The sequence below is a fragment of the Ptychodera flava genome, chromosome 2, assembly GCF_041260155.1.
Source record: "Ptychodera flava strain L36383 chromosome 2, AS_Pfla_20210202, whole genome shotgun sequence".
NCBI classification, from domain to species: domain Eukaryota; kingdom Metazoa; phylum Hemichordata; class Enteropneusta; family Ptychoderidae; genus Ptychodera; species Ptychodera flava.
The window spans coordinates 38,125,735-38,147,388 of NC_091929.1; the positions used below are offsets into that span (position 1 = coordinate 38,125,735).

The window sequence follows — 21,654 nt, forward strand, 5'->3', positions numbered from 1 at the left end:
GCGTGAGTGCTTCATGGACTTTAAAATGTGTGGAGAAGTTGCAATCAGAAAAACGTAAAAACTTAGACGGGTTAATGAACCACTCTTTTTGAGAGTCGGGATTTGGCCGAGCGGTTCAGTCTGTCACTTGCTTCTCCGTTAGGTGACTGGATGACGTGGGTTCGAACCAAGATTGAAGACACTCTATTGATTATATAATAGACCATTAATAACAAAACCAAGCGGCTTGGGTCATAATGTGTTCAAAAAAATAACTACGATGCGGATTCCGAGAGAAGGCATTATGTAGAGCACAAGGGCATTACGTAAATGCTTACACAAATTTATACATGTATATATGAGGCATGCATGCATGAATCAATCCAATCATCCGTCCATTCATATATACACACAAACTTACATAGATATATACAAACATAGATACATACATACAGAGATAGATACAAAGATACATACATACAAAGGTAGATACATAGATACGTAGACATACATAGATACATACGTACGTATACGTACATACCTATATACACACATACAAACACAATATACACATACCTACGTACGTATACATACATACATACATACATACATACATACATACATACATACATACATACATACATACATACATACATACATACATACATACATACATATATGCAAGATGGCTTTCTTTTTATTTCTTACCTTATGTAGGCGTGAGCTTTTTTACTGAGCACAGGCACCATGTACAATTCCCCTGTAAAAGAGTTGTTCTCGAATATTTAGACAAATAGAAAATTTTTAAGTCGTATATGCACAAATGTCACATTAACGCCTAATGCTTCAAAAGATATTTCATCAGTAAATTTTACACGGTTAAATGAGATAAGATGTTTCTCACATACAACCATTACTGTTTTGAACGAACATTACCAAGAACGATTGTCCGTTTGCCAATCAGGCGAAAAAGAGAAGATTGAAGGAAACAATTTGTAAGAGTATCAAAGCCACACATTAAATTCTGACAGGTTGCCCCAAACAAAAGGCAACCATTTGTTGATACATGTACGTTCTACCAGAGGTTAAACGCATTATAAACGTCAATGTATGGCGCGCCTATTTGTTTCAAAATTATTTTAAATATTTGTGAGGATCCAGAAAAAAAAATCGCTGGGGTTTAAAAGACGAGTCAACAAAGAAAAAAAATCGCTAGGGGTAAATAATGAGGGGTACATCCAGAAAAAATCTAGGGGAATGAAAAAAACGTGGTGGAGGGGGTAACAACCAGAAAAAATTGCTGGATTAAAAAAACAGGGGCGTACTATTGTAGTGGCAGATCCAAATTAAAGATAGTCATTTGTGTCATTAAAAAAGAGCGGCGGGGGTTAGCGCTGGTGTAAATTAAAAATTGGTTGGTTAGACATTTGTGAGGATCCAGGGAAAAGTTAAGGGCGGGAGAATACAGTTTCAAAATTATTTCAGATATTTGTGGTGATCCGGGAGGAGCAAAAAATTGGAAAATCTAGAAAAAATCACAGGGGGGAGAAATACAGGAGGTATCACAATTCACTTTGAGAAAAATACGAGTGTATCATGATGATAAACTTTTCAATAGGTTTATGAATGCCAGGAAAAAAAGAAGACATATAAAAAGATACTGAGAAAAAAAACGAGCCGTGCTTGTTGAAAATGATAAGTACTTGTTTGGTGGAAAAATCAAGACAGGATCGCTACCAATCAAATTTGTGGAGTTGCCGTGAGCATTTCGCGAGCTACAAAAAACGAGGGGATGTGGTCCTTTAGCTTTCTCATTATTTTTGGTCAAGTAAAAAAATAAAGGGTGGTGATCCCATATGTCATTCATTATTTTCAATACAGAGTCAATGGTTCACTTGATTATGATCGAAGAAAGTTGACAACAAGGTAACCAAACTCGAAACAGATAAGTTCCTCATAATTTCACGAGACTAGGTCGCATATTAAAGAAAGTGCACGGTTATCAATTGTTTGTATCCGGATGTTTTGTGTCTTACTTCCTTGCGAACTGTAAGGCAGGCGGCCATATTAATCGATGCATCGGTCACTGATAGTCACTGATTGCCGAGATCCGACGATAAGGGACGCTCACACGTTTCACAACGCCGATGCTTCACGTATTGAAAGCTGGTGTAGGTAAGATTCGATCAATGCAAGTCGCATGAAAATCGGACTCGATTTGATAAAGTTACGGCCATTCGAAGTTCTCCGAATTGAGCGTGTGAGTATAGTCCTGCGTGCGATGCTGTGTGTTCCTGGCGTTAGACGTTATTTGCCCCAAACCTGTTTCCGAATCATGATAAATATCTGAAATAATTTTGAGTTTTGAAACTGTATCCTCCCACCCTTCACATTTTTGGATCTTAACAATTATCTAACAAATTTATTTTTTATTTGCACCAGCGCTAACCCCTCCCCCTCGTTTCTTTTATGGACACAAACGATTTTCGATAGGGATTTACCACGACAATAGTACCCTCCTGTTTTTTTACCCCAATGATTTTCTCTGGATGTTACCCCCTCCTTCGTTTTTTCAATACTCCTTTTTTTTTCTTTCTGGATGTACCCCCCACCTTTTATTAACCCCGGCGATTTTTTTACTACCGCAGTACCCTTTTCCTGTTTATTTACCCCTAGCGAATTTTTTAATTTAGATGACCCCTGTCGATTTTTAAACCCTAGTAATTTTTTTTTCTGGATCCTCACAAAAATTGAAAATAACTTTGAAACAATCGGCGCGCCGTAGTCAATGACTGTTCGTACACGAAGAGAGAATACCTTGTAGGGGCGTCATATCATCGACATAAACAGCTTCACCAGTTGTTTGTTGGAAAGCGGATGTATGGACTATAGGTCTTCCAACAGCATCGTCAATTGGCTGACCAGGTGAAACTTCCTATAAACAGTAAAAAGGATCCAATTGACTTAAATAGCGCCAATTATACCATAATTCTGTTTGATCAGAACTGAAGTAAGCAATGTTTCATTTTGAAAACTGTTGGAAAAATGCTATGAGTGAGAGTATTGTAATTGTCCTTACTGCAGGACAGAATTGTTTAAGAAAATTTTTCGATAGTTTGATATCGTTTGGTATATTGTTTCTTTTACTGGCCAGATGTCCACAAACATTGGTCGCTTTAGCCACATCATGGTACAGTATATCGACTGATGGTTTATTAACCGTATTAAATTAATTTCCTTAAGACTATCGTAATTTAAATTATTTTAAATGTCTGTTTCTTGTTAGGCGAAACTTTAAAATGGGCTCATTCCTTAGAAAAGGGATATCCAGCTATCCTACCTGGTACATTTGGGTGCTTGATATCATACTTTTACAAAATACCGGCAAACAGCTTTTAAACGATGATGGTACTGCCTCTTCTATGATCTGCAGGAAGAGAAAACAATTATTTCTACTTTGATTGGTCTTTTATCTGTATACTTGACATATCTTGTTTAATATTTACCGAGGGAATACCCTATACAATATAGTACATTATTTTGTAAATGTGAAATTGGGCCTTAATGAGAAGTGAGTGCATTTAATATGCATATCGACGTTCTTTAATAAAATAAATATAAAGTCCTACCCCATCAGCGTTTAGTTCTTCTAGCACGCTCAGATAAAATTTGAAGAACAAACTAACAGACAGTGTTTTTCGATATTCAACCATGCCACCTGGTGCAGAGGCAGACAAAGGAAGATCTTCATCGAGTAATTTACACACTTCATCAATCAGGATTGTGCGCCAACGTCTGTTAGCAACGGAAAGGCAAATAAAAAAAAACTATTGAAAGACTGCATAGATTGTTACAGACATCTAAGTAAGCAAAGTAGCAATTTTACAGATTCTACATCAATATTTCGATGGATGATACATGATATCACTGCTACAAATCTGTTTGTAAGACTACGTAGCATTTGTATTGGGGTCGTCTTCTTCGATTTCTCATCAATCCTCACCATAGTGTTCCCAGGCAAACAGCTTGCGAACAATGTAAATTGTTTGCTAATTAATTGACTATCATTGTGTTTGGTGCCTTCAAACAAGAACAGGAATTGCGTTTCAGAAACTGACAAAACCTTGACAAAATTGTAGCTGTAATTTGATACTGCAGTGGTTAAGCATGAAACAAAATACAAAGAAACTTCTCATTATTTTCGCAAAATTAAAAGGAACGAAAACAAGTGTTTTATAGCTTGGCCACATCTTTTAATAACTTTCAGGAAATGCAATACCATGTAGCCATTTCTTTCAAGGTCATACTATGTTAATCATGTGATATTTTACACAGTAATAGGTTTCTTATAGCTTACCACTGACATATTAAGTTAGCTGAAAAACTGACTTTGTTACCTTCCAATTAGAGAATTTATGGTTTTCTCTGCCATAACCGTTGTTGGCGCCATTCCGCCATAACTAATCGCCAACTCCGATACAATATCGGTACCACTCTCAAAGACGACTCTCATTGCAGCATTAACGATAGCAATATCGTCTTCCCGTCTGGGTGATTGCTTATAGCAATGGAAGTATTCATTCTGTACAGCAGAAGCAACGAACATAAAATAGATTTATAATCACGTAAACAACGTGTGTGCATGTACAGGAAACATCACAACAAAAGAGACAGACAGAGACGAAACGGTAATTCCAATGTGTACTTACTTCTCTGGTAAGTGGTAGGTGGAGGTATAACAGTATTTCATCGTCTTCAAGGATGGTCTTCCTATACCCAGTGAAAAAATGCTTATCCATGACAAGTTGTCTTGTACGAGCTGCAGTATCAATGAAATGATCAACTTCATTTTTATTTAAAAGTCCCACGGATGAGTAATAAACGTGAACCGGTCACTCATGACAACTGAGTGGCCAAACACAACACGACAATATTAGATATTTATTATTATATCATACCAGTATATTGATGGCGCAAATACAGCGATCTGATTTGTAGAGACGCGAAAAGAACCGTGGTATATTGGCGATATACCACGGCTGGCATACGCGCGAGCTCTCAGCTAGAGCAAAAATCCTTTTTTGACGTTCCATGCCAGAATTTCAATATACTGTTATGATATAATAGCAATAAATCACACCCAGCGACGGTATACCACTCGATTTTGACCAGTTCCTATATGCACTCGCTATCACTCGTGCATATATGTCGTGAACTGGTCAAAATCTCGTGGTATACCATCGCTGGGTGTGCTTTATTGCTTAAAGAAGAGATCGCTGATTGTCACGGCTGCTGTCCTTTGACAGAATATGCTAATCTTCATGAATAAAATATTTTACATTTTATATTTGGCGTATGCCATCGTCTCTGAAGCTTGATGTTTGCTTGTTCTGTCAAAGAGTTCAAAGAAAGATACTTAAATCATAATTGTACGAAACTATGATAATTAGTGACAGTATACTTACAAGCAGATGCAACTGTTACCTTACATCCAGCTGATAGGAAGATTGGGTTCAGGTCGGAGATCGGACTTGCTGTCATAATGTTTCCACCGATAACCTTACAGAAAAACACAGTAACAGTCCATACAAACAGGCAAATAAGACTATATAGTAACATTTATGTGTGGTTATAATATGTAGACGACTTGCTTTCCGAATAAAAGATCATGATAGCCCTCAGAAAAACTCCTACCGTAACATAATGTAATAAAGGGAAAGCGGCTGCACACATCGCCTACACTATTTTTTCGTTCTCTGTGTTCGTGTTAGATTTTGTGTGTTTGGCTATTGGTGTAGATACAAGCCATGGCGAGACGTAGCCGTAATCTGGCTGTCGAATGACAGCTTGATCCTTTGACGCTACGTTTCGAAACCAGTGTGTGGTTTCTTCCTCAGTCGCTTTTTGATACTTGCTCTGGATTTTTGTTTCACTGTTTGTGGTTTAAAACTTGTCAGTGTTTTGTTCATCCAGTCAGGAGGCTAGAATACTTATCTGTGGATCAGTTTGTTGTGTTTCATTTGTTTGAAGAATTTGTTGTTAAATTCGAATGTGTTGTTTTTCAGAATACTGTTTAGCATAACTAAACAGGTATTCTGTTGGTGGCTTATGAATATTTGTTTGTTCATTGTTTGTTTTCGTTTCGCTGTTTAACGCTTTGCCGACTGCCCGGATGGCGTCATCGTGTTGTGTGCTTGTGTACATAGATACTGCGTCTTAACTAATGTGGCTAAGATAGCATTGTTCGGAACTGGACTGAGTCCATTTTCCGAAATGTCCGAGACTGATCTTTAAATATGACTATTGATTTTGAGTACATGGCCAAAACACGTAGATATGAATAAAGAAACTTAAAAAACAAGTATAAAAGCTTTGAAATCTCAAACCATACGACTAAATAATAATGTTACCATTGAGTGCTTGAATGTTACCTACCGCTGTATTCCGTATTTGTCGACCAGCGAACCATCGTAGCATTTCCACTACGGCTGCAAATATGCGAGTTTTGCTCTCTGAAATACAATAAGAACAAAAACATTTGCAATTATATCCAAGGAGGTTACACACAGTAATATATGTTGACGCAGTTTACGTCAAGCTGGTATCACGGTGATTTTTTAAAGCCCTTATTCAATAAGCGTTTCTTCATAATACCAGAAAGGGAAACAAAGGTATACAAACCAATAGACTGATATAGGAAATATCCATTTCCTTTAACTATTCTTTGTGATTAACTATGTTTCCTGATTGTGTCTACAGTGTGCAATGTTGTTCTCAATAATACATTATACGCACTCAGCATCGAGTCCGCATTGCAAAATCAGTTGCTAAGAGATGCCAACTTTAGATGTATTAAAGTGGCAAGATCCCATTCTTCACTATATCAGTAACATAGGCCCTCGTCCTCCAAAAAGGTAAAACTACATATGAAATAATTTTATCGTTTTACATGTCTTAATAAATATTAGGTCATCCCTTCTCAAAATTCTGATTTCTGTTATTTTACAGTTTTGAGGTTTCAATATATGAAGGTTCATTTCTAAACAAGAATTGTTATCAAATATCATGCATAGCGCCCAAAGTATTCAATGCATTATCACGTTTTCATTCATTGAATGGTTTTTATGTTCATTAATATAAAAGGAAAATGAGCAAACTCCAACACGATTTTATTGAAGACAAATGCATTTTAACTATTAACCGATAAAACAGCGAGTTACCATGACTCTCCATGCGAGTTATTTTTGATCCTCAAAGTGGGACATGGAACACAAAAATAGCAACGACATCACACATATTGAAAACATCTCGAGCAACCTCGTACGTTTGAACTTTGATGTACCCCTTAAGGAACTTTAAGAAACATCACCAGCTGGCCATGACCTACCTGATACGCGTTCAATTTGTTCCTTTAGAACATTTTCTACTGTGGATAGCGAGACTGCAGCTCCAAAGGTTACACCCTCATCGGTCACTTCCACTTTCGTTAATTCAGGCACGTTAGATGGGGCAAGGTACACGGGATAGAACTGGTCTTTGAATTTAACTTCAACTCCTATTTGTGTAAAAATATCGTCGAATAAGAGCACGTAGCTTACAAAGGCTCGGATAAGTGGCATGTAAAAGTTTTGGTTCTAGACGTGTGAAAAAAAACCGCTTAGTAAGCAGTATATATTACTAGTATATTACATGTCAAAATATTAACTGCGCATCTAACCATTAAATCGATATGAGCTTAAGTTTACTGACAAAACCCTCAAGTCCTACAGCTTTCTGGGGCCTACTTTCGGGAGGTTTTTTAGTAGTGGGTCAAGTCAAACACAATGCATCGTTTGCGTTGCCCATTTTTCTGAGTTGATGACGGCCAGCGTTGTTGTTGCCGCCTGTAACTTTGGTTACATACCATTGGATGAGACGAGTATCGACATTTGTCGATATTTCTGCTTCCTTTTCGATTTAACTATGACTACACTTTACGAAATTTGCACCTTGTCAGAACGCTTCCGTCGCATTAATGAGTGTGCAGGAAAGAAAAAGAGAAGAATTAAGATTTGCATTTATCATCATGCAAAAAATAACGCCCTCCACCATCCCGAAGGTATGATAAAGACAAGGCACTTCGACGGGTTCTGCAAGCATTTGATACACAACTTTCATATGGAATTTGCTTGCTTATGAAAAAATATTCTAAATGGAGTGGCGATGTCAATCTTGATGCTATGAAAGGTGTCTTACTGGGTTTAAAGGAGACGAAAAAACTATACCTATTTCGGTATTTCCATTTACCAATCTTGCATGAGGATAGAGGTTTTTAAGATCCAATAGCCTAGCCAGTGTGGTTGGTCTAATCCATTTGACTCTATCATTAGAGAATTGAAGAGTGTTGCTGTGGTACTTATCTGTATTCTGTAAAAACCATACAAGATTGTCTGCTTCGTCAAAAGGTGTCCGTATATTCATAAATATTGATGGCAGTTTTTTTATAAATGGTACAAAATACCAAATGTATTGTTTTTGTATTCTACTGTAAACGTTTTATTATAGACTTCAACGCTATAAAGTGACTTCTTAATAAATAAATAAATAAATAAATAAATAAATAAATAAATAAATAAATAAATAAATAAATAAATAAATAAATAAATAAATAAATAAATAAATAAATAAATAAAAACATGCACCATATTTCATACAAAGTACTTTTTCAGACCGACTTCTTTATTTGCTTACTATATATTGAACTCGCATGTAGGGAATTGAGGATGAAGAAAATATCAGTAACATTATAGGACGTTTCTCCAGACGACGCCAATAAATACTGTAAGAGTTTTACTTCAATAATCACATCACTACTTTTTACAGTACGTAGCAATTAATTTTAATTGGTAAGCACTTAAGTATTTCGAATAAAATAACAACAACAATACGTATCGAAATCTACACCTTACCATAAGCTCCGGAGGAAAGATTGGTTCTTGTGTTGGATCATATGGCAAAAACTCACTGGGTTTGAACAGTTGGGTCGCTACCTATGACATAAAATATGGTCAATCCATAGTTAAAGAGTGATAACCAATCACTGAAACAAAGCTCCTTTATACTAAGCGGAAAGAGAGCGGGTAATAGGGTGGAAATATGTAAAATGAAATGTGATCTCTATGATAGATCATCCGTGACATTACGTACGTGTAATATTTGAATAATAATTATTATTATTAATATTTGAATTTGCACTCTTATCGATTATTGCAATGCAGAAAATATCTTGTTTGTTAATAATTTGTTGAAAATCACTTTTACAGCTAAATGATTAACTTCTACGCTGTCATTAATATTTACTCCAAGTCATCAAAGTTATAGAGAAACAGATATTTTGGTCCTTCTACAATAGGAAATATTCTAAGTATTTCTTCAACATGACGGAAGCAATAAAGTCCTCTAATTGGTAGTACTTTATAAAGCAAAACTCGTGTAATCGTATCAAAAAAGCAATGTCAAACTTGAATATCTGTTTAAGTTGATATGTTGTCCAAAAGTAGAAAGAAATTAAACTTACTCCTTCTTCACAGCCATTCAAGCCATTTCTGCAACATTCGCTGCCACCATTTCCTCCACAGCAGTACCCCTGTGTCGATGTAATAGACTGCAAAAAGTGTGCTAATTTGCAATTGTCAAGTGTTTCTCACACATTTTGAATTATTTGTAATCAAGAATAACGTGAGAATGGAAAAGCCCATGTGGATGTGTACAATAGTTATGTACATACAATTAATATTTGCATGTGTTCATGTACTTGTATCATCAGTTGAGACATCTATGAATCAATGCATACATACATACATACCTACACAAATACATACATACACATATACATAAATATACAAAGAAAAAAATCCAAGCATCCATACGTAAATGCATTCATATATGCATGTATATACCGCTCATACATGCATATAGTGATACATAGATGACATAGATTCATTCATAGATGAATGCATTCATTCGTGCCCGCGTACGTCTGAACGAGGTGAGAATAAATATATACGTACGTACACATGTATATACATACGTATGTATGTGCATGCGTGCGTGTATGCGTGCTTGCGTACGTACTACGTACTTACATGCATGCATGCATGCTTGCATGCATACATACGTACGTAGGTTCATACGTAGGTACGTAGGTACGTACATACATACATACATACATACCTACATACCTACCTACCTACCTACCTACCTACCTACCTACCTACCTACCTACCTACATACATACATACATACATACATACATACATACATACATACATACATACATACATACATACATACATACATACATACATACATACATACATACATACATACATACATACATACATACATACATACATACATACATACATACATACATACATACATACATACATACATACATACATACATACATACATACATACATACATACATACATACATACATACATACATACATACATACATACATACATACATACATACATACATACATACATGTTTATATTCCTAGTACCTTCGTAAATGTCCTAAATCCTTCTAATATCGGTCGATATCCTGTACAACGACACAGGTTCCCCTCTAAAGAAGTGACGACATCTTCATAGGAGGGTATTGGGCTGTTCCGCAAGGTCGTATACATAGACATCACAATACCAGGTGTGCAAAAACCACATTGAGAACCATGGGCTTTAGCAAGGCGTTCCTGAGTTGATAAAGAGTATAGTAGAGAGGAACTGAAGCAGACTGTATAGTAGACCAGTAACATGGAATTAAAGAGATATCCAATAAATCACATTTTGTACTTATGACGATCCTGGCTTAATGAAATTGTTTGAGAACTACTTTCAAAGGCTGCCATAATCTTTCCCCACTCTTAACAGAAAATGCAGCGTTGTGTATGTGCTCTAAAATTGGTAATTGTGCCAATACATGCAAAATGATGGTGCTATACAGCACAATTTTATGGAAACTCTAGTCTATACTTGTTGGGGGTTTTTTGTTTGATAAGCGACCACGAGTGTCATTCCAATACGTATTATTTTCTTAGATTCCCCAATACAAACACAATCGTCCTTCGATCTAATTGCCACATTATTGTCTCAAAAACCTAAATGCAATCGAGGAGCAAGCATATTTCTCCATACCTGTACGGGGTGTAGTTTTGTCTTCATACTGCCAATGCCCTCGACTGTAGTCACTGCCAGGCCATGCATTGCACACACCGGAGCCAAACAGGCATTTACTGAAAAATGACTATTCACACACAAATATGAAAGTTGTTGCACACACTTATAATATATATATATATATATATATATATATATATATATATATATATATATATATATATATATATGACACACACAACACACACACAAATATATATATATATATATATATATATATATATATATATATATATATATATATATATATATATATATATATAATATATATATATATATATATATATACCCATGCCCATTTAGCTTCATCGTACTGAAGTTAACCGTATAATATCAGCCGTGATATTTCATGGTAAACGTCGATATATGTACGATAAACGTCATCTGTTTTGGAATGTTCCGAAACTACATTTGTATAAACAAAATGGTTACTGCTCTCCGCCTGTAAAGCGATGTCGACGACGTACAAATTTGAATGGTTGCTGAATACGGAAACAAAATGTTGAGTCTTTTAATGTTTTCCCATGATTTTTCTGTTTAAGTTTTTGTATTTTTTAGACAGATTCTTGCTAACAGGTAGCGAGCGCGTGGCGTGACAGCGATGTCAAGCGCGCGACATCTGTTGACATGGCAACTCTCAGCGTAAACATCCAAAATGGCGGTACCTCTCCGTGCCGTACGACGATCGAACGCGATCGGAATCAGGAGAGATTTGAAGCAAAGGATAGTTTTCTATCGGTTACAATTGCAATAGGATATTGCACCTTAAAAAGTTCGCTCTGTACGACGATTTTTGAATCCCTGAGTCTGTTTTCTTGGGGTTCTTACAGCAATGTCAAGCATGATTACGGTAATGTTGACTTCAGCGTATAGGTTATTAATGAAGTCTGATCACATAGTATATTTCAATATTTATGCGCAAGGCGTAACGAAGTAAAGCCTCAATTTTTGAGGTTTTTCGGACTATGAGTAAAATTCTAGGCATGGGTAAACGATAAATCGGTTATTACCAAATATCGACTGTTCCCTTGTCGTATGAGTGTCATTTGTGCTGCGTCAGACACGTGACGAAGTCGAGTGTCTGACCCCGCACAAACGACACCAATAATAACCTCTGAATATACAGATGTCTTGGTTGGAAGTTATAGTGCTAAATACGACAGTAGGGAGCTACTTGCATTAGGATGCATAATATCAAAGTAACATGTATTTTTTCGTGAAATATAAAATGATTATCGTCATGGTCATCATCTCTATCATCATCATCGCCACCACCATCACTACCACCACCACAACCACCACCATCACCACCACGTACACTATAATAGCTGCCATCGCCACCATCTTTATCACGTAGGCCTATATGAGAATATGTCATAATATATATTATCTCCAAAGCAAGGGACTATTTGTCCGACGTTAGTGGGGCATAGAGTCTCCTGCATCAAGGTAATATATAGTCCCTGCTTGGACAATACTATTTTTATTACATGCCTCTCTTACATATAGAGTTCACACCAAATTTTTGTGTTTATTTGCAAATCACAACCATATGCCTTATTTCCATGAAAGACGCAAATCCCTTAAAAATAGAACGATTTCATCATCGAGCGGTGCACTAAATATTTAAATGACTGTCAAGCGGTTTATCTGTTTTTCAGATATGGTTTTCTAAAATCCGTATTTCCTATGTGAGAGACGTAATTTGATCATTCGTAAATCCCGAGGTTGTCTAGTTGAAAACAGTTCAAGGTCACCTTCACTCAAATTATGACTATGCGGCCATTACGTCGTTAACAAGTTACAACTGAATCCAACGGGGATAAGCAACGTGCGATATATGAGGCATGCAATAACTTACCTTATCTCCTTGCTAATATAGTCATACTTGGACACCATAACAGTACAGGCTCCGCATCCTCCTTCAGCACAACCAAGTTTTGTACCGGTGAGTCTTACTGCGCATGAACGTTAAGGGTAAACCATGAAATTGACCAAGCATCGGAAATTCTCGATTAATATCAGAGTTATTTGTTTTTCAAAACGTAAGCAGCACCTACTTGTACAATTTCTGCGACACCGTTAGGTGAAGGTGGACGCGAATAAACACCCTTGAACATGAACATTTGATACTAGCTGAAAGGGATTGCCAGGAATCCTAATAACTTTCTGTAACTTTAATCCTAACGACAGTCATATCAACTCCACTGCACTAATTGTTACGGTAACCCTTTTAGGAAACGTTGTCGCTACAACAATCTATTTAATAAAAGGATTTTTTCTCTCGTTTTAATTTCTTGGTTGACTGCTATCTTTCATGATGACGCCTCAGGTATGGCGGGATGCGCGAGCAGGAAGTGCGCGCATGACTCAAGCATATACAACCTTGCTCGTTTACACATGCTATAAAAGACACAGGGCCGTGATAATCTGTCAAATGGTGAACCCACAACCGATGCAGGCAATCATAACGATAAAAGCATATCCCAGAGCGGACTGCCTGGAAATAGGGGAAATTATCGTTAGCCATGCGAACATGTTCCTGCGGCATGTCTCACCTTCTTTAGCATTCAGCAGGCTGAATAAGTTGACCTCTGATTGGTTACATCAAACCAGGTAATGTATAATTAAAATCATTAGGATCATTTACGTCATGTATTACTTTACCTTCGATGTCTCCACTACTTCTTTCCATTTAAGTCATTCCAGTGTCTCTGTCAAGGGAAACTGGTTATCGACTTCTTCGAACAATAACCTTGATAATGATGTACACTCATATCTCATTTACAACTTGGCGCTCACTGGACGCAGTCAAGAATTTTTACAGTTTTCACAATTTTTAACGAATTTATCGCACTCACTTGGATCAAACTTATTGTTATTATCCAGACCAATTTTTGGTGATTTGCTCTGGTTTATCGTTTGATATTAATGTGTTGTCTACAGCGCTTCTGGACGCCACAGACCGCTGTGACTCGGGCACGGCTCTCACTGCGACTAAGGAACCCATCCATGTTATACCCGGGTGTATTTATACGCAACATAGATTTATAATGATGGAAGCATGACAGCAATACAGACACACAGACATTTGAAAGGCGGTTACGTGGAGAGCTCTCTTTGCTATATTTTGCACATTCCAAAGTTTAGTAAAAAATAGAAATATATGCAAAATATAAGTAGACGAGAGTATCTGTCGATTTACGAAGTTTGACGATACAGTCGTCCTCAGACCGAATAGGTTTGTAATGATGGAATGGCAGTAATACAGACACGCAGACATTTGGAAGGCGTTCAGTGAATAGCTCTCTATGCAATATTGTGCACATTCCAAAAAAATGTAAACATATATAATATACAAAGCATACGTAGAAGAAAGAATCTTTTGATGTACCGAAGCTAAAGGATACAGTTCGTCCTCAGGTACCTAAGCAGGGTCATCTCAGGGTCTGCATTGGACTCTGTGACCTGCAAACGGAAATGTTTAAAATCTTTAATGTGCATAAGTTGGTGCAATATAGGGTAAAAGGGCCATAGAAACAAAGTCTTATTTCTCATTTGGTGTTTTACACCTACAGGGTATTGTACGCCTGTCCTTATTTGCTGGATACAAAAGTTGTAAAACTCTAAAATTAGAAACTATGTTTCATGCTATCGACACATTAGCGTTTTTGGTCGGGATTAATCGAGCCGCGATTCCCCTTGATTTGGACCATGAAAATACTACCGCCTAGAAATACAGGCAGGGAATTAACAACATGGCCTATCTCGTTTACACATTTAAAATCCTCTCAATAATGTTATCGCTCACATGGAGGTATTCAGCGTACTCCTTCAATGTTCTTATGTTGTTGTCAAGCTACTTATTAATATGTTTAATATCTTTTTACTTTATTAATGGCGTGGATTTGATGAAATATATATATATATATATATATATATATATATATATATATATATATAGAATTGTAGAATGCCGTCCGTCTATGGGGAAGTGATAATTTATACTTCTTTTGCATCTTTTCTAATGTCAGTAGAAATCAGAGTATTGTATGTCAACTTATCGTGAGCTTTCTGGCATCGGTATCCCCCAAAAGGCCAACGCCCTTTTCGGGGAATTCAAAATGACCACCATAAGGAAAAATGGCTGCCAGTGAAGGAAACATCCTTGAAGAATATTTTCTTGGTTCCCTAACGGCGACAGCAGAAACCCAGATTTATGAATATTTATTGAACATACCCATAACATGATTTCACATGTAGATGTTATGTTACTGCTACTTCCATGATTGTTATTTTTTCAAAAACAAAATAATCATGACGCGAAGGTTTCTACATGGCATGCGATGATGGGAAACAAAAAACTTTTTTGCCGAAGCATATTTGCCTTGGTTTGTTAATTATCCTCTATAAATTAAGGGACAATAGTTATTCTACCCAAAAAGTGTTTGCGGACTTTATTTGAGAGTGCTTCTAAGTTTACTAACTAGTAGTATTTTGGGCATGTGAAGCGACAAAAGCACATTTGTAGACAACACTTATGGCTTAACGCTAGCCACGCCGTAGCATATGCACCCGGGTTCTTTAACTGATGTGGTTACGTACCAAGTATAGAGAACGAACCATGTATGTGGTATAAAGTAAAAAGACTAACCTCTTTATGATTTAACCTGACATTTTTTAGATTTAAAATCTTTGACTATGGGTAGTGCTTCACATGCTCAAGGTGCTGGCAGCGGTATTCGTTGTTATTAAAAAATGGTTTAACTTATAAACACCACTTTCTCGTCTTGTAATTAATCAACTGTTCCTTCAATATAGGTACCAGGATGGAGCTAGGATACTATACAACAAGAGGGAATGGAGTGAAGATATCGATAGTGAAAATTGGGACCCTTCTTTTCAATCATTTTCTCCTAACTTTCCAAGCATCCATTCCTAACTCTTACCCAAAAAAATAATTTATTGCCCCTTTCAAAACATAACCTTTGACCTCATTTCCATAAGAACACACATCTTTGACGCCATCGTCATCATGTTGAAAGAGAATGGTTGAAAGATTCCTTCAGGGAAGTTTGAGCAAAAGTTTAAGTCTTTCACATTCGATTCCATATTATTTGTTCCATACAAACAAAACGGTGAAATCTGCAGCATTCACGCCATCGGCTTCAAAAGTAGCAGACTCTGCCCGGAAGGTTATAGTTTCAAAATATGGATTTCGCTGAAACTGCCCATCGGGTGCAATCTACGGTAAACCTGTAATCCCGTTATCGACCTGTCATTAAATCGACCTACCGTTTTACCATTTACAAAGAATATCAACTCATCGTTCGTTGTGTTCGCCATATTCTCTCCGCTCTTTAACTGAAAAATTCAAGTTCGCAATTTCTGTTTCGACACCTCCCTACAATTGAGCTCAGAAAAATGTATTGTTTTTATGGGAGAGTTGAGTAGCATTACGTAACGATCGCAAACCCCTAACCTTTGTCACTGCATAAAAACCCAATAATACTTACTGTATTAGCATGGATTATCGCCTGTATTTAGCTGAACAGTGCATATACAGATGAATACAGTCAATAATCCATCGCTTGTATTCAGCAAGCCTGTATTCATGTGGATTCATGTGAATTCACTCGTATTATTCTAGAATAACATGATAAGTTTTCATTGATCTATTGATTTAAAGAGGACATAACCGATCGTGAACACGTTTACTTTCGATACAAATGCCTGGGGCGTAACATAGAGCGAAGCCTATTTATTGTCTTTATATTACACGGCTACTTCAGAATTAATCATAGTTTAGGCTATCAATCACTACAACGTTGAACGTTGACATGACCTCCGCACTTTGGTAAATCAACCCAGCAAGCTCCTGTTTGATGAATTAGACATTCGTTCTTTTTTCTTTCTTTCTTTCTTTTTTGAGTATTACCATGATATACCTGAAACAATCGAATACGAATACTGCACGGATGCGACTCAGGTTCATTGGCACGTATTTTCAATCTTCACATAGAGGCCAAATACCCGACATGTTGGTAGTTTTTCATCAGCTCGGTCACCGGAGACTTCAGTAAATTTGTTAGTTTTTCAAAAAACAGTGCGTATACGGGTGTTTTACTCAAAAAACACGTGTTTTTTTTTAGTTTTTTACTAAAAAATGTAAGTACAAATATAAAGTTGACCTTGGTTATCTGTTTACAGCAAGAGAACTGGGTTTTTGAAATTCGCTTTTGTGTTCTCACAATTAGCCTTCAAAGTGTCAACTTGACGATTTTTGCATAAATGATCGTCCTTTGTTCACGTTTGTCAAGATATCTTCACTTTCAGGCCTTTGACCGGAAATTTGAGACACGGTCTTTCAGATACACGGGTGAATTAGGCATATCTGTCCAGGGGCCGCCAACTTGTATGTATATGAAAAAAGCAGACACTGTCAAAAACGGAACTGAGAAAATCGACGATTTGTGTAAACGACTCATTCATCACATATCGTATAGTATAGAAGTCCAACTCACTCACTGTTTTCTGCGAATTTCCTAGCACCAGTACTAAGATGAAATATTTAGCCATCAGTTTTGTGAATTTAGAACATGTTTCGAATCTCAGATCGTGTGAAAATAGAAATTGCATAGTGAAACGGCTATGGCTTGGAGCCAGCAGTGGATAGCATTTACACAACAAACACAGTAGAGTAATTCATAGTTCAATCCATTTGTCGAGCGCTTAACTAGCATATTAATCTGGTTACCAGAGTTCACGGTCAAAGGTGAAAATATCGAAACCTTTGTAAAATAGTCTAACTAAACGATCGAGACCTTGTGCTGTCGTTGCGTCGGGTTTTCACTTGTTCTCAGCTTGACTACAGGTCCTCTTTGATCAAACTAACACTCATGCCGTTGCGTAGAACAGTAAGAGCTGTCATCGACGTCGTGTTCCGAGAGAGTTTGACTGCAGTCAATAGTGCAGGTACGCAATCAGAAGGTTTCGTTCAACTAGCAATACCAGTGCACATGATTTCTGAGATTTTTCGCGTCGTAATAACTTTAAATCAAACTCTGAATGACCGACTATTTTATCCCCAAATCTTTATTCATCGTAATGTAAAATTCTCTACACCGTTAATCTCTCCACTGTATAAGTAGAACCAGCTAAAATCAAAGAAAAGCGGAGCAGAAGTCGAATTCGACTTATGCAGTCCGTACCGATCGTTGTAAGTCATTGATAGGTCGTCGTCGTACGCAGGGAACACGTTTCAGATAGTTAATAAAGTTCCGCAGAGAACGACTACAAAATCCTTGCTAATATTTTCTGAGTACACATTTGACTTGCGTGAAATCAACCTCATATAGCAAAACATTCTTGTTTCGGCACTTATACAAGTTTCTTTCGGGTTAATGTCAGCTGGAGTCTCCAAATTGTGCGAGTTACATGCAAGTTCAGACAAAACAAATTCCCTCAGTAATGATTTCTGAACTCTCGCAATCCACTGTGGTTGACGTAAATTAATTTTTTGGAGTATATTAAAATAAAAAGGCAAGAAATGTTTTGAAAATTAACAGATCGGCGAACTTGCTCTTGTGGATCTGCGGTACGGATTACATGTTATGTGTGAATGACTCGGAACCCAAGCACTCGCTCTCGGAAAAAATGATCTATAATTAAACGTCTTAGCGCATGCAGTCACTGTCACGAAAAGGCTGCACGATGTTAGTGGCTGCGCCCTCGACCAAATCGGAATCTTCACTGCGTTTTGACGGTCAATCGGACTGTAGGTTTTGATTGTTGTGCAGTATGAGCTAAGGTCGGACTGTTTTAAATCACGGACGTAGTACGTCCATACGTTTCGGTCTTTTTGCAATTAGATATCTATCAGATCAACATCTGTAGCACATTTCATCAAATTTAATGCTGTAATTTTTTATTAATAGCACTAATTATAAAGTTCATGAAATATGCAAATGAACCCTTGATTAACTTGACACTGCTCAATATTTCATAGCACAACTAGATATTTATCAGATCAATATCTGTAGCAGGTTTCACCAAATTTGGTGCCGTATATATTTATATACCCAATTTCAAAGTTCATTAAATATGTAAATTGACCCTTATTTAACTTCACACTACTGAATGCTTTACAATACAGTCAGATATCTGTCGGATCAGTATCTGCAGCAGATTTCATCAAATTTAGTGCATTTATTTCGGAGTCATACGACTAATTACAAAACTTCATGAAATATGCAAATGAGTTATTTATTAACTTGACACTGCCCAATGCTTTTCAGTACAATTAGATACCTATGAGGTCAATATCTGTAGCAGGTTTCATCGAATTGGGTGTCCTGTTTTCATGTCCGTGAAATCGCTGATATTTACCCGATATTTTTTGACGATTTGGGAACCCTTATATCAATACTGGACGAATGGACGAATCACGATACTAGAATGACTTGACTTTTGTCTCGGCACACTGAGTGTGTGAAATCGCCGATATCATATTTATTGGCGGTTTTGGGACCCTAACATCGATACTAGACGATACTCGAATAACGTGACTTGTGTCTCGGCAAGCCGGGTCCGTGAAATCGTCGATATTTACACGATATCTATCGGCGATTTTGGGACGCTAGTATCGATACTAGACGAAGAATGACTTGACTTGACTATAACTTCGATACCAGAAGATATGCAATTGTCAAATCGGAGTTAACCTCTCTATGTTGGAGACTTCACCACCTTAGATCTAGCCATGCCCGACTTTGCTTTATCCACCTCTCTCTTCGATATAAGACCATATTAGAGTTGCCAAATCTCAGGTAATTATTCGATATATGGGCACTTTCACCAACTAACCGATCTGGCCTATCCCGACTGTGCTGTGTCTGCCTCTAACTTCGATTCTAGGAGATCCTATACTTATCAAATTGTGGTAAACATCCGATATATATTTGAGCTTTCACCAACTAACCGATCTGGCCAATCCCGGCTATGCTTTGTCTGCCTATAACTTTGATACTAATAAATACTAGCTTTGTCAAATCGCCGGTAAATATCCGACATTTCACTACGTAACCTTACAGATCTGGCAAAGTCCGAATTTGCTTTTTTCCGACCAAAACTTTGATATTAGACGATACTAGATTTGTTAAATCGGCGGTAAATATCCAATGGACATCAAAGATTTTACCCTCTTACAGATCTTGCCAAAACTCGACTTCCTTAGTCCGACTCTACTTTAAAAGTAGACGATATTAGATTTGTGGAATCGCGGGAAAATATCCGATATATATAGGAGATTTCACCACTCTACACATCTGGTCAACTTGTCCGATGAAAAAAGAGTTTTACACGGTGACGTAATTCACGAGATGGTTGTACATCGATGAAAAATTGTTATAAGGGGCATTCTTATCATTTCACCAACGAATTTTAGGAAAAGTGTCTTTTTCCTTGTTTTGACAAACCGTAAACATAAAAATGCCCTCTATATTCCATGACTTTGAAACAAGGCAAGGCATCCATCTTTCCATTAGAGTGTCACCAACAGGTCGAAGTCATACTGACGTGTCGCGTTTCCTCCTGTTAGCTAAGGCGAACATTTGGCATATAAAAACTTAGACCTTTAGAGAAGACCGGTCTAAACTGATCTCTAGGTACGACATATGAAACTCTTTCGATCCTATACTTTTCAGGTCATATATTACTTGAACGGTCAGAGCTATGATAGGTCCATCTTGACAGAAAACATAAATCGGGCTGTCATTAGACAATTTAGACCTGTATTTAGACCATCTCATATTAATCGTAAATCACGATAAGGGATCGCTGCGCACAGCCTTAAAATAGCGAAACATATTACCTGAAGTAGCCACAGTTTCAGTCGGTAAGTCGGCGTATGGCGAAAAATTAAATTTCGGCTTCCATACTAACAAAACGGTGAATCTAAGTGCATTCACTCAATAGGCTTCAAAAGTATGTCATGTACATGAACATGAAACTCCATCGGGTGTAGTCTACTGTTAACCTGTAATCTCGATACCGACCCGGCATTAAATTGACCTACCTTTTTGCCATTTACAAAGAATATCAACTCATCGCTCGTTGTGTTCGCCATATTCTCTCCGATCTCTAACTTAACTCAGCACTGAGCGATTCAAGCTCCCAATCGTTTCAAATGAGTTCATAAAATGTAATTATTTGTGATTAGACAGTTGAGTAACATTACATAATGATCGGACAACGCTCGCCTTTGTCCTAGTCTAGTAGGAACAATATCAGAAATTCCGTACTCCGCCAGAGAGATACGTGTATAATGATCATCATGCTGATGAATAATGTTTCATTGTTGCACAAATTGGTCTGCGAACAAAAGTGGACAAGTCTGATCATGTACACATTTACTTCCTATACAAAAAATGCCTTGGGCATAAAGGATGTCA

At 37.1% G+C, this 21,654-nt stretch overlaps 1 protein-coding gene across 1 annotated transcript in view; it reads right to left on the bottom strand.

Annotated features, from left to right (window-relative positions):
- LOC139150001 (xanthine dehydrogenase/oxidase-like) overlaps positions 1–21,394 on the bottom strand; it is a 42,611-nt gene extending 21,217 nt beyond the window's left edge. Inside the window, exons 1-17 of the mRNA XM_070722144.1 lie at positions 21,279–21,394; positions 14,614–14,671; positions 13,065–13,161; positions 11,162–11,270; positions 10,531–10,719; positions 9,536–9,604; positions 8,928–9,008; positions 8,244–8,385; positions 7,367–7,534; positions 6,415–6,491; positions 5,445–5,538; positions 4,689–4,798; positions 4,377–4,561; positions 3,609–3,774; positions 3,320–3,406; positions 2,797–2,914; positions 688–739 (exon numbers count right to left, since the gene is read on the bottom strand). Of these exons, the coding sequence (XP_070578245.1) occupies positions 688–739; positions 2,797–2,914; positions 3,320–3,406; positions 3,609–3,774; positions 4,377–4,561; positions 4,689–4,798; positions 5,445–5,538; positions 6,415–6,491; positions 7,367–7,534; positions 8,244–8,385; positions 8,928–9,008; positions 9,536–9,604; positions 10,531–10,719; positions 11,162–11,270; positions 13,065–13,161; positions 14,614–14,671; positions 21,279–21,329 (1,853 nt within the window). The 5' untranslated portion in view covers positions 21,330–21,394. The remainder of the gene's footprint in view (positions 1–687; positions 740–2,796; positions 2,915–3,319; positions 3,407–3,608; positions 3,775–4,376; positions 4,562–4,688; positions 4,799–5,444; positions 5,539–6,414; positions 6,492–7,366; positions 7,535–8,243; positions 8,386–8,927; positions 9,009–9,535; positions 9,605–10,530; positions 10,720–11,161; positions 11,271–13,064; positions 13,162–14,613; positions 14,672–21,278) is intronic.
- Positions 21,395–21,654: the final 260 nt, after the last annotated feature.